The following is a 13,465-nucleotide window of genomic DNA, read 5'->3' on the forward strand; positions in this document are numbered from 1 at the left end:
AGCCTGAGCAACAGAGCAAGACTCCATCTCAAAAAACAAAACAAAACCTCGCATGCTGATTAGTAATGAGGTCACAGCTGTGAATAGCCACTGTACTCCACCCTCAACAACAAAGCAAGACCACGCCTCTAAAGAAAAGAACAGACTGCCCTGTCTTCTCACCACGCACAGAGGAAAGGCCATGTGAAGACACAGTGAGAAGGTAGCCATCTACAAGCCGGGAAGAGAAGCCTCACCAGAAACCAACCTTGATGACATGCTGATCTTGGACCTTTAGCCTCCAGAACTGAGAAAATAAATTTCTGTTTAAGCCACCCAGTTTGTGGCACTTTGTTATGGCAGCTTGAGCTAGCTAATACAGATCTACAATGTTATGTGTAACCTCGATAGAGCTAGTTCTTTATTAATTTCTGGCTGCAAATTGCTCTCTTATAAAATTAATTGAGAAGCTTCCGGGTTTCCACTTTGTTCTACAGCTACCTGACAGTCGGTGTTCATATTTCTTCAGGTGGACCAAGAAGGCAAAGCACTCCTCACTAGATTGCTGTACAGTATTTATGAACTTGGCAGATGAATCACAGTCTTTGTCCTCTCACACACTTGTTCTAGGACACAAAGGCATTGTTCTACCTCTGGCGATAGAGAAGGGGAGAAAATAGACAAAATGCAGGCCTTCATAAGCATATTTTTACTGAGGGGAAACAATAAGAAAATACACAATAGGAAGTGCTTCTGTCCTCACTCACTATGGCACTCTGCATTCTTCTTACCATTTTTCTTCAGCACCCTTAAACACTACCACACATATATTTATCTGTCTCCTTCCACTTGAATGTAAGCTCTTTGAAAGCAAGGACTTTGTTTTATTTGCTGCTGCTTTTTTTTTTTTTTTTTCTGTTGCTTAGGCTGGAGTGCAATGGTGCGACCTCAGCTCACTGCAGCCTCAGATTCAAGTGATTCTCCTGCCCCAGCCTCCCGAGTAGCCGGGATTACAGGCACCCACCACCACGCCCAGCTAATTTTTGTAGTTTTAGTAGAGATGGGGTTTCACCATATTGGCCAAGCTGTTCTAGAACTCCTGACCTTGTGATCTGCCTGCCTGAGCCTCCCAAAGTGCTAGGATTACAGGCGTGAGCCACTGCGCCTGGCCTTATTTGCTGCTTTATTCCGAATATCCTACTGTCCTTATTAAAAATTTGACAAAGGCTGGATACAGTGGCCCAATCTGTAATACTAGCACTTTAGGAGGCTGAGTTGGGTGGATCCCTTGAACCCAGGAGTTCAAGAACAGCCTGAGCAACATGGCAAAACACCATCTCTACAAAAAAATACAAAAAAAAAAAAAAAGAAAAAAAAATTAGCCAGGCATGGTGGCACATGCCTGTAGTCCCAGCTACTCAGGAAGCTGAGGTGGAAGGATTACCTGAGGCCTGGGGAGACTGAGGCTGCTGTGAGCTGTGAATGCACCACTGCACTCCAGTATGGGGGACAGAATGAGTAAAATTAATGGCTAGAAACTAGTCTTTTAATAAATGAGGTCGGGAGGAGGTTTGCAGTGCTCTTACATCGCATGGCAGAGAGATATAGCTGTAGGGACTCAGCTGCTACTGAGAAGTTGACAGTCAAGTGGGTTTTGGAACCACAGGTACAAACTGCTTTCTATATGGGGTTCTGCTGAATGGAAGACAGGGGAAGGACTTTGATTTATGCTAGGAACATGCCATAGAGACATCACAAGCCTGACTTAGATGTCTCTTTAGGTTGAACCATATGAAACTGGCTTTTTACAGGTTTAAAATGGTTGAATGTTGATTCAAGCAGCAGAGAGGGAGAGAAAAAAGGAAAATGTAGTTGAATATTGACAGCTTCATATGGTTCAACTTAATATGCTTAAGAGGCTCAGCACTAAACATTGCTATGGACTTAAAGCTCTGCAAACAAATGCAGACTGCTTTTCTGCCCAGAACAAGTATATATGGGAGGGTGGACAGAGATTGGTTCTTACACACCAATTTCAGCAATGCATTGAGCATTGATCACAATGATTGCCAGGGATAGGCATGCATTAATGCCAGGGTCAATCAGTTCTCTGGGATTTTATAAAGAGATATTAGGTGAGAAATTTGCTCTTTCACACTAAGTCATCATTTAATTTCATTAGTCTACTGTAAGGAAACTGTCTCTTAGCTGCTCGTTGTCGTGTTCTCTGTCTTGTGACAATTCTAAGAAAATGAGGCCAACAAAAGCACTTGCGGAAATAAGTAAAAAAAATCCTGATACTATTATTTTCCATCAGTGAGCCAATGTAGTTCTTTTTTTTTCCCCCCATTAAGCTGATCTGAGTTAAGTTTTTTGTTTTTGTTTTTGTTTTTTGAGACAGCCTCACTCTGTTACCCAGGCTGGAGTGCAATGGCATGATCTCGACTCACTGCCACCTCCACCTCCTGGGTTCAAGCCATTCTCCTGTCTCAGCCTCCTGAGTAGCTGGGACTACAGGCGTGCACCACTATGCCTGGCTAATTTAGAGGGTTTCACCATATCAGTCAGGCTGGTCTTGAACTCCTGACCTCAAATGATCCCCCGCGTTGGCCTCCCAAATTGCTGGGATTACAGGCATGAGCCACAGCACTCTGCCTGATCTGAGTTGATTTCTGTTGCTTGCAACCTGAAGTCCTAATTAATAGTACATGTAAGACCTTCCATGATCTGACAGCATTTTTCTCTTCAGCCTTTCCTCGAAATATACTCTTCAGGCCTGTTCAACAGCCCCACATATACTTACTGCATCTAAGATTCATTTTAACTATAACTTATTTAAAACATTTCCACATCACTTCCATTCTCAATCCTCCTAAAATTAACCACTTCTTTTTTTTGTAACCCACTGTTCTCCCTAGAGTGTCCAGAACTCTTTACTGCAGGCACTTGCTCAATTTCTTCTCCAGTATACTGTTAGTTCCCAGGAACTATGCATATACATTTTTTTGTAGTCTCAACACCTAATACATTGCCTGGAACAAGCTAGGGATGCAAATATTTGTCAAAATTCTAAACTGATAATTTCAGGACCCACACAGAGCTTCTTTTTCTATCACACTTGTAGCAAATTGCATTAATGACCCCAGTTCTTCACTTCTCCCTATATCCACAGCTTGCAATGTAATTTGGCAGTGCTCTTCTGCTACAGGCAAGAGACATAATTCCCTACCCTTCTGCTCAGCCATCTAACTTACTTTGGCCAAATGGATGTTAGCAGATGTGCAGCAAGTGGAGTCTCAAAAAAGCTTGTGCAATTAGGATGACTGACTTGTGCTTCCACCATCATCATGAAAATTATATACCCAAAGTGGCCCACTGGTCCCAGAAGATAAGAAACAAGTAGAGCACAGCTGCCTCAACTAAGCTACCCAGACAAGCCCAGCCTGGAGGTGAGTCCTCAGACAACCTGTAGAAACATGAATGAGCCCAGCCAGGACCATACTACCCGAAGCTTGAAACTCCTGAGCTAAATAAAAACTATTATTTTTGTTGTTGGTTGTTGCACACTATTACTGTGGCTATAGTTAACCGATATGCACTCTGTCTAAAAGAGACCCTTTCCCTGTATTTCTCTGTTAGTAGTAAGAAGTCTTCAAAACTGGTTTGATATTGTCACTATACGATACACAGAAGTCTTACAAGAAATCTTGAGACCACTGCTAAGGTTGTAGTATGCATATATGTGATTTTTACAGTCCAGCAGAACACTTTCTTGCTGGGTCCTGGGGCATTATAAGAAGTTTAAAAGAAGTGTAAGGATTTTGAGTTCTAAACAACTTTATAAATATCCTTCAGGATTACCCCCCACCCCATGGGCATTTTTTCCCCAGTAGAAATAAAACTTAATTACTTTTTCCCCCTTTGTTTGTTTTTGTAAAGGCAATTATTATTAAAGAACATGGTAGCCTTGTAGTGTCTTTGGAAGAAATGCTTGCTAAACATTTATGTGGCCATCATTTTGCTAGGCTTTTACATGAATCTTCAATTATTCATCTGTCATATGAAGTCCCACTGTACAGATGACTAAACTAAGGCTAAGGTTAAGCAACTTGCCTTAATTCATTACTAAGTGGTGGAAATGCTATTGGAATGTATGACTTCTGAACGCCAAAGTCAGTGCTCCTTCACTATTTTATACTGCACCTTTGATTGCTATTACTACTGAAAATTTTAAATAATACAGAAATAAGTGAACATTTATTGAATGTATTAGTTCCTTTGAGGACACAGGAAGGAAAAAAATGTCATTCAATGGCTTAAAACCACTTTCTTTTGATCCATGTCATGCTTATATGGCACTAGTAGCCACTGTAGTTGCTATTTTGATAAAGAGGCTACTACAAATTGATATTTTTCTTCATATTGATATCCAGTTTTGGCAACATCATTGATTAAATACTGCTATCTTCTCCATTGTTTAGTTACTACTGACTTATACAGATTTGACTTCTTTCAGTTTCTTCACCTGTGTAATACCTACCTCATAATGAGGATAAACTATGCATATACAACTAGAAAAGAATAAGTGATTAATGCAGGCTGTCTAGTTGTTTTTTGCATTGTTACTTGGTTTAAATCGTTGCAAACTGTTGTGGTAAATGTTGCTATATACCTTGAAATCTGATGATCACAGCCATTTGAACATTTTATTTTTCTGAGTTATCACATGTCCAGGAATTCCAAGGTCAGGTTTTAAGCCCCAACATCTCATTTTAAGCCTAGGACCAACATCAGACTATCTACTTTACAAAAGGGCTTTAGGCAACTTTCTCCTGTTTACAGCTTCCATTACCCACCTTATTCTAAAGACTATTTTACCCCTTAAGGAAGCTCAAATATGATATAATCAAGTCAAAATAACAAGTACATATCACCTGTAAAGTATTCCTACAAACAGTTTTAATCTCAATGGAAACGACTTTCAATTTGTAGGAAATAAGTGGTGCAGGCCGACTCCAAGATAGCCCCCAGTGATCCCTCCCCTAATGGTATTCACTGCCTTGCATAATCCATTCCCCTTGATTAACTTCCAACCAATACAATACCTTGATGTTGAGATGTCACTTCTGTGATTAGATTATAAAGATTCCAACTTTGGTCCTGCCAGCAGACTCCCCCTTGTTGGCTTTGATGAAGCAACTTGCCACACTGGGGAGGCCCATATAGCAAAAATCAGAGAGGGCAGTCTCTGGCCAACAGCTACCTAGGAATTGAGGTCCTCAGTCCAACCCCAAAAGAACTAAACACCAACGATATGAGCTTGAAAATGAAACTTTCCTCAGTGGAGCCTTTTGATGAGACACCAGCTTTGGCTGATACTTTACAGCCTCAAGAGTATCCACCTAAGCTGTGTTAGGATTCCTGAACCACAGGACATTTGAGATAATGTGTGCTATTTTAACCCACCAAGTTTTGGAGTAATTTATTAAGCAGCAATAGATAACCAATATCAAAGTCTTGTAGAAAAATATTTTACAAACACAAAATGTGAGGTGCTTCACATGCTGGAGTGCCCTAAAAATTTCAAAAAGTCAATGATAGTTTTAAAATATGAAAGACTATTCTAGATTAAGAAGTCAAAGAAGCATATAACTAAATAACTATTAATAGATACAATATACAAACCTTGAATTTAGATCTTTTTAAAGCAGAAGTTATAAAAGGCATTCTTAGAGCAATGAGGAAATTTGAAATATGGATTAGATATTAGATATTATGAAATTACTAATTTCCTTAAGTGTGATATTATCGGTGACAAATTGTTAAGAATGCCCTAATTCTTATAAGATGCATAATGAAGTATCCAGTTGATAAGCATTTAAGTAATTTCAAAAGAAAGTATAAACTATGGAGATGAAGCAAATCTGGCAAAATGTTAATAACTGTGGAATCTAGTTAACAAGTCCATGAATGTTCACTGTACTTTTCTTTCAATTTTTTGGTTTGTTTTGAGAAACAAAGTCTTGCTCTGTCAACACCCAGGCTGCAATGCAGTGGCACTATCATGGCTCACTGAAACCCTGACCTCCCAGGCTCAAGTGATCCTCCCACCTCAGCCTTCTGAGTAGCTGGGATTACAGACATGCAACATCATGTCTGGCTAATTTTTAATTTTTTTGTAGAGATGCGATCTCGCTCTGTTGCCCAGGGTGGTCTTGAACTCTGGGTTCAAACGATGCTTCCACCTCGGCCTCCCAAAATGCTGGGATTACAAGTGTGAGCCACTGCACCCAGCCTCTTTAAATTTTTATGTATGAATATTTTTATTAAAAAATTGAAGGAAAACTCATGAAAAAATGCTATTAAAGTCTTCAAAACTATTTATAATCACAACTATACTGCATATAATTTCTACAGAAAATAATGCATTAGCGATTAGAATAGTTTTTAAAAAATAGATTGAATAACACTTTAAAAGTCTGGAATTTATCTAAGACTTTCAGGAAGGATGATATATCACAAATGGTCTTTTATGCATTTTATCATTTCCTAATAAAATAACCATAATATACAAAGTGGTAACTGCTAAGGAACCTACCTCCCACTCTTATCCTCAGAATTATCTCTGTAAAGAATCCATTTTTACCTATGCTTCTTCCATCACTTAAGAAGATTATGAGGTAGATAATAAATTTCATAGCATTGCTATTTAGTTATAAATTCAGCTAGTCATATAAATAGTAACATACTCATCTAAAGGAACCTAATGCCAGAAAGAAGGTAATAGTTATGAAATGGAGACAATAATAACTTAACTCTTTTGTAGGCAATGGGGTTTCAAATGCAATATGAAGTACATTAATTCCAAGAGTTGTACCACTAGAGGTGAGATGGCAATGTAAATAGTCTAAAAAATGTACACTATCTTGATCTACCGATTCCACGTATTAAAATATTCTTAGGGAACTAGTAAGACTCTTGTGAGATTTGTCGTATCTTTGCTTGATAGCTGAAAATTGGAAACAGTGCCAGTTAGTAAGAAATGGGTATTATCCATATGATAGAATATTATATTTATTAATGTGGAGCTCTTGGTACCAAATATAAGTTTAAAAATCAGGTTATCAAAGAGTATGTATGATACAATGCTTTTTTAATAAAATAAAACACATTTACATACATAGTCACTATGCCACAAGATGTTACGAATAGTTTTCTCTAGATAGTGGCCTTACAGGCAATTTTTATTTGGGGTGTGTGTGTGTATGTTTTACTCAGTAAATGTTTATTACTTTTGTATTCAGAAAAAACATTAATAGAATCATAGGAAAGTTTAACTAAAAAAGAAAATATCATATTATTTAACATATCCTTGAAGTGAGATTGCTTCCTTTTGCTAAGCTATATTTTGTAATCTCCACAACAAACATTAAATAGTAAAATAAAAGTTGATATAAAAAAACTTGCACAGTAATAGGAAGCAGCGTTTACATTCTGCCGCTCCTTACATTTTGAAAAGGGAACTCATAATCTTAACCGAGACTATTTCTTATCATTATTCAAAAGTACCTACTTTTCCTAAATATTGCAAATAAATTATTTGTACTTATTAACTGAATGCTAGACTGGACTTATTAACAAGAAAGCAGTGTATTGTAAAGGAACCAGTCAGACTTGGGTTAAATTCCTAATTTTGCCACTTAACTTTGACATAACCACCTAAACCCAATCAATAAAAAGAAAAGTATAGGTTATGTAACTGAGCCAGTGAACAGAATATTTAAAGTCCAGGTACACACCAGGAAGTTGCAATTTAATACTCAGCAAAGTACATATCCCCTTCTATTTACATTTTACTCATTTCCTTTTGATATTCCAGAAGTTTTTACTTAGATTATTCTAGACAATTAGAACCTTTTCTTGCCCATTTGGGGAAGAATTATTCTTCTAAGGCTGTAATTTGGCATTAAGCCAGGAAATTCATGGTTCTTTATACCATGAATATTGAGAATGTTGCTCACTGTATTTGGCAATGTCTTCTTTATGAAAAGATCTTTCCCACTTTTGAAAATAGAATAGTTATGCCTCTCTCAGGAAATTGGGTTACCTCAGACACAATAAATTGTGTAATTAATGTGATGGTTTCTTCTTTGTGTTAATTGCTAGGATGTTCACACACATCTGTGACCTCCTCTCTAGAAAGTATAGCATGGCATGTACTTTGAGTAGTTAACTCCCTCTTGGCTTCACTTTTTTTTTCTCTCTTACATGATTCATCCTATTATGTCTACTTCTGAAAGCAGGGATAATACTCGCCCTCATTTAAAAGGGTTTTAAGGATTAAATATCAGTGTGTCTACTATACTGCCTGGACAACATAGAGGGCTCAAAAATAGTAATTTCACATGACAGGTTCTAGACTTTCAAATAACACAGTTTGACGTACTCTTGCTTATGTAATCACTTGATAAAATTCAACATGTTCCAAACTCCCTTTGAAATAATGGAAAATGACAAAAATAAATAGTCAAATATCAGAACTAGAATGAAAAATGAAGTTACCTCAAACAGTGAAGGGCAAAAGAAACTGGATCTAAGCCTGGAGTTAAATTGAGACCTCGTCTGTCTGAACTGATAGATGACTAACATAGTTTACCAACTGGCTTTTTCTTCATCTAAAAATAAGCCATTTAACAAATATATTTTAGGATTTATAACTGACAAATCAAGAAATTATCTTATATTGTTTTAATATATGAATAATTTATAAATTATTTTATAAATATAATTTAAAAATTTTAAAAATAGTTACCCTAAAACAAGACCTTGAAATGTATCTGTGCTGTTTGAAAAACCTAGCAATGAAGATGGAGAAGTTAAATAAAAGATAATTGACAACAATTAACAGTTTGGTGTACATAATAAAAGCAAATTATATGAGTAACAGCCCTTATCTTCTCCTTAGTGGCTAAGGTAAGGGGAAGATGTCACTGTCATTGTGTTGTTGCTGATTATAGCTCTTTTTAAATTTGTTTTCATACTCTTGAAAACCTACCCAAATTACACAGGAAAATCTCACAGTTCAGCAGTGCAAAAATTTTATTTCTTTGTTTCCCCTCCCCACCACTTTACAAGATGTAAAATTTTACTTAATCCACAGTATTCTCTTTTTTAATCATCTGTTATCAGTCATGTCAAATGTGAGGAAAAAAACACTAATCAATTAAAAATATCCGTCCCCCTTCCCCACTGCTACAGCAAATTTAGGATAAATCTACAGCATTCACTTACTTTAGCTGGTTCTGATACTGAGGAATACTTTTTTATTTGAGAATCAACACCTAAAGACTTGGCTAATTGTACAGCATTTGAATCATCACTGATAAGTGTTCCAAGAGCCACAAGAAGTCTAAAAGTGGCTTCTAAGTCTTGTACTACTTCCAAGATTGTGCTAATTAGTGACAAACATTGAGCTTTCCCTTCAATGTTATGGTCTTTATGAAAACAAACAGAATAGTTCAGGGCCAATGTAGCCAGAGCAATGTGAATGTTCTTATTGCTCCCTGATTTCAGTTCTATCGCATGGGACATCAGTGATTCCCTCTGGGACATCATGAGTTTTTGTCCTGCCTGGCCAATAAAACAATTGCAAAAAGTCCTGAGAGCAAGCAGCTGGTTTGCTGGCTTTCCTTTAGGGTTCAGAAGATTGATAAGATGACTGCTGAACTGAGTCCCTTCCTTTTCATTGCAGAAGTTCTCATTCACACTGGGGTGTTTAATTGACAACCGAAGAATGTCAAGTGCAGGAAAGACAATATCTATTAAAAAAAAAAGTCATTAATGCTTATGAAAATAAAGAAAATTTCTTTTGACTATCAACTTTTAAGGATTTTATGTTCCCACTACAAAATTAACCATTTTAGAAAATGTGAAAAATCATGTGTCAGCTTTTAAAAAATGCACATATTTCTGAAACTTTTGTTAATTTTCCATAATTTTATATAAACTAGATTAATTATTGTAAGATCATATTCACTTTAAAATAAGGTAACTCTCTCAGGTTATCAAATAGCCTACACACTGTGAGTATTCAAAAATGAATGGAAAGAACAGGGCACAGACCTTGCTTCTAAAACTTCTGAAGACCGAACAATTAAACGGGAAATTCTTTTTTTTTTGAGACAGAGTTTCACTCCTGTTGCCCAGGCTGGATTGCAATGGCGTGATCTTGGCTTGCTGCAACCTCCACCTCCCGGGTTCAAGCAATTCTCCTGTCTCAGCCTCCCAAGTAGCTGGGATTACAGGTGCATGTCGCCACATCTGGCTAATTTTTGTATTTTTAGTAGAGACGAGGTTTCATCATATTGGTCAGGTTGGTCTCAAACTCCTGACCTCAGGTAATCCACCCACCTTGGCCTCCCAAAGTGCTGGGATTACAGGCGTGGGCCACCGAGCCCAGCCAGAAAGTTCTTAAGAATTCCAGTTAACAAGTGATAGGATGCTTATAGGTTGGTGGGAGCTTTACAATCAAGGACTTGGGTAGATGCCATCTGAATGAATGCACAAAGTAATCTTAGCATCACCAAAGGTGAGAAAATCCAAGATTATGTGCTCCATAATATAAAAGTAGTATGCATCATCATTTATAAAGAATTTTACCTAAAAAAAACTCCTACTGAACCAGAATCTAATTTTGCCACTAGCAATAAATACAGAGATGGAGGAACACATCAGCAAAATCCATAATATGGGACATTTTATTGAAAAAAAAAAAAAAGGCTTTTTCTGCAATAAATCAATGGCATGAAAAAAACAAAAACAAAAACAAAAAACGGGCAAGAACTCTTTGGGAATCAAAAAAGATTTAACTGACATAATTGGGAAAAAAAACCACCAAACTTATAGTGCATGTTTATAGCCTAGGGTTAACAGGTCACTAAGAGTATCTTGGATGCCTGGCAGGGAATCCACAAATGCTCTCAAACAGTAAACAAACTGGTGCATATATGGGGATCATTATATTACCTTCAGATTCTCATAGGGCATGTAACGAAAACAAGATTATCAATTCCAGTAGTGTAGTGAACCCTTTTCGTGAAGATTTTCCATAGTGAACTAGAACTACCCAAGTTAACTTTTATTTAATCTACAAATACCAGTAATATTGATAGAAATGAAGATAAAATTTCTTGCTTTCTGGTTATATTTTTGAAGAGTGTTTATTTACCTTCAGGCCAGTTAATAGCTTTCCACAAAATCTGAAGTTGCTGGACTGTGGGTTTTTCTGAAGAACTGTTACATATTAGAGACAGTATCTTCTCAAGTAGTATCAAGTCATCCTCAGTTAACTTCTTCTCTTCAGGTGCAGTTCCATTAAGTTCCTTCAGTTTACCTAAAACCCAAAACCAAACTTTCAAAATTCCCTCACTGTAATTGGCCAGATAATATATAAATGTCAAGACTTTCAATAAAAGTACTCTAGTGTACACCATGGGGATTTAAGATGTTTCTCAGCAATTATCACAATCATCAAAAACCATAAAGTAAGGATAAGGCTTGTGAGCTTTGTCTTTTTTTTTTCTTTGAGACAGAGTGTTGCTCAGTCACCCAGGCTGGAGTGCAGTGGTGTGATCTCGGCTCACTGCAAGCTCCACCTCCCGGGTTCAAGCAATTCTCCTGCCTCAGTTTCCCAAGTAGCTGGGAATACAGGCGCCTGCCACCACGCCCAGCTAATTTTTTGTGTTTTTAGTGGAGACAGGGTTTCACTGTGTTAGCCAGGATGGTCTCGATCTCCTGACCTCATGATCCACCCTCCTCAGACTCTCGAAGTGCTGAGATTACAGGCGTGAGCCATCACACCCAGCCCTGTTTTTTCTGTTGTTGTTTTTTTGAGACAGAATCTCACTCTGTTGCCCAGGCTGGAGTGCAGTGGCTTGATCTTGGCTCACTGCAACCTCTGCCATCGGGATTCAAGCGATCCTCCTGCTCCCGCCTCCCAAGTAGCTGGGACTACCAGCATGAACCACCACACCAGTTAATTTTTGCATTTTTAGTAGAGATGGGGTTTCACTATGTTGGCCAGGCTGACCACCATGGTGACCAACTCCTGACCTCAAGCGACCCGCCTGCCCTGAACTCCCAAACTGCTGGGATTACAGGCATGAGCCACCACGTCCAGCCTCCATTTTGAATGACTTTCAAAGAAATATGTGTAATATATATTCAAGTATAAGTCAATAACCTAGTTTCTCCATGAGAAAATTTATAACAACTTTTTAGCCAATTTATGTCAACTTCTACAGTTGTCAATGAAATAGTCAAAGAGTTAAATGCCTACTGATAACATTTAATTTATGACTTAGTTCCATACACATATCTGACATCACATTATTTTAAAAATTTATTTAATGGACATACTGCCCTTTCTTCCCATGTTCACATTTCATGAAACAATTTCCTTCAAATCCTTCACATGTATCTTTAGTATCAGTATCCTTTTTATGACTTTGAGTTACTGTGTTTCTTTAAAAATCTTTATCTCAAGAATAAAAAAGTTCAAATTCCGATAATAAAGGTAAATTATCCAAATTTACACCGTTGAAATCAATTATAAATGGAAACTAGGGCCTGTTTCACTAATCTCAGGTATTAACAACTTTAACTCTAATAAACAAAAATCAAGTTTATTAAGGAATGCAAATATCAAGATACCTGTTAGATTTTCACGAGTTTTTAAAAAACATCTAAAAGTGTGCATATACTACATTATTCAAAATAAAGCAATTAAGAAAACATTAATGAGTGATTTTTATAAATTTTTACAATACTGACCCTGCCTTATACTCTGGTAAGTATGTTATGTTATGTTATCCCAATTAATTCTCATCATAATCTTTGTGGCGAACAAGCTAACAGTACCCTTAGTCCAAAACAATAACAACAACAAAACACTGTTATTTTGTTTTGAGGAACACAAACAGAAAAAGCAATCAAAGTGGCTAAAGCAGATTCATTTCTTTTTTTTTTTTCTTGAGACGGAGTCTTGCTCTGTTGCCCAGGCTGGAGTGCAGTGGCACGATCTCGGGCTCACTGCAACTGCGCCACCTCCCAGGTTCAAGTGATTCTCGTGCCAGAGTAGCTGTGATTACAGGCGCCCACCTCCATGTCCAGCTAATTTTTGTATTTTTAGTAGAGATAGGGTTTCACCATGTTAGCCAGGCTAGTCTTGAATTCCTGACCTCAGGCAGTTCGCCCACCTTGGCCTCCCAAAATGCTGGGATTACAGGCATGAGCCACTGCACCAGGCCAGCAGATTCATTTCTAATGGGCAATTGAAAATGAACTTGTGGCCGGGCGCGGTGGCTCAAGCCTGTAATCCCAGCACTTTGGGAGGCCGAGACGGGCGGATCACGAGGTCAGGAAATCAAGACCATCCTGGCTAACATGGTGAAACCCCGTCTCTACTAAAAACTACAAAAAAAAACCC

At 37.6% G+C, this 13,465-nt stretch overlaps 1 protein-coding gene across 1 annotated transcript in view; it reads right to left on the reverse strand.

Annotated features, from left to right (window-relative positions):
- Positions 1 to 9,060: 9,060 nt before the first annotated feature.
- PLAA (phospholipase A2-activating protein) overlaps positions 9,061 to 13,465 on the reverse strand; it is a 55,422-nt gene continuing 51,017 nt past the window's right edge. The window contains exons 13-14 of the mRNA XM_011994369.1: positions 11,207 to 11,371; positions 9,061 to 9,797 (exon numbers count right to left, since the gene is read on the reverse strand). Of these exons, the coding sequence (XP_011849759.1) occupies positions 9,232 to 9,797; positions 11,207 to 11,371 (731 nt within the window). The 3' untranslated portion in view covers positions 9,061 to 9,231. The remainder of the gene's footprint in view (positions 9,798 to 11,206; positions 11,372 to 13,465) is intronic.

The sequence above is a fragment of the Mandrillus leucophaeus genome, unplaced genomic scaffold (genome assembly GCF_000951045.1).
Source record: "Mandrillus leucophaeus isolate KB7577 unplaced genomic scaffold, Mleu.le_1.0 Scaffold454, whole genome shotgun sequence".
NCBI lineage: Eukaryota > Metazoa > Chordata > Mammalia > Primates > Cercopithecidae > Mandrillus > Mandrillus leucophaeus.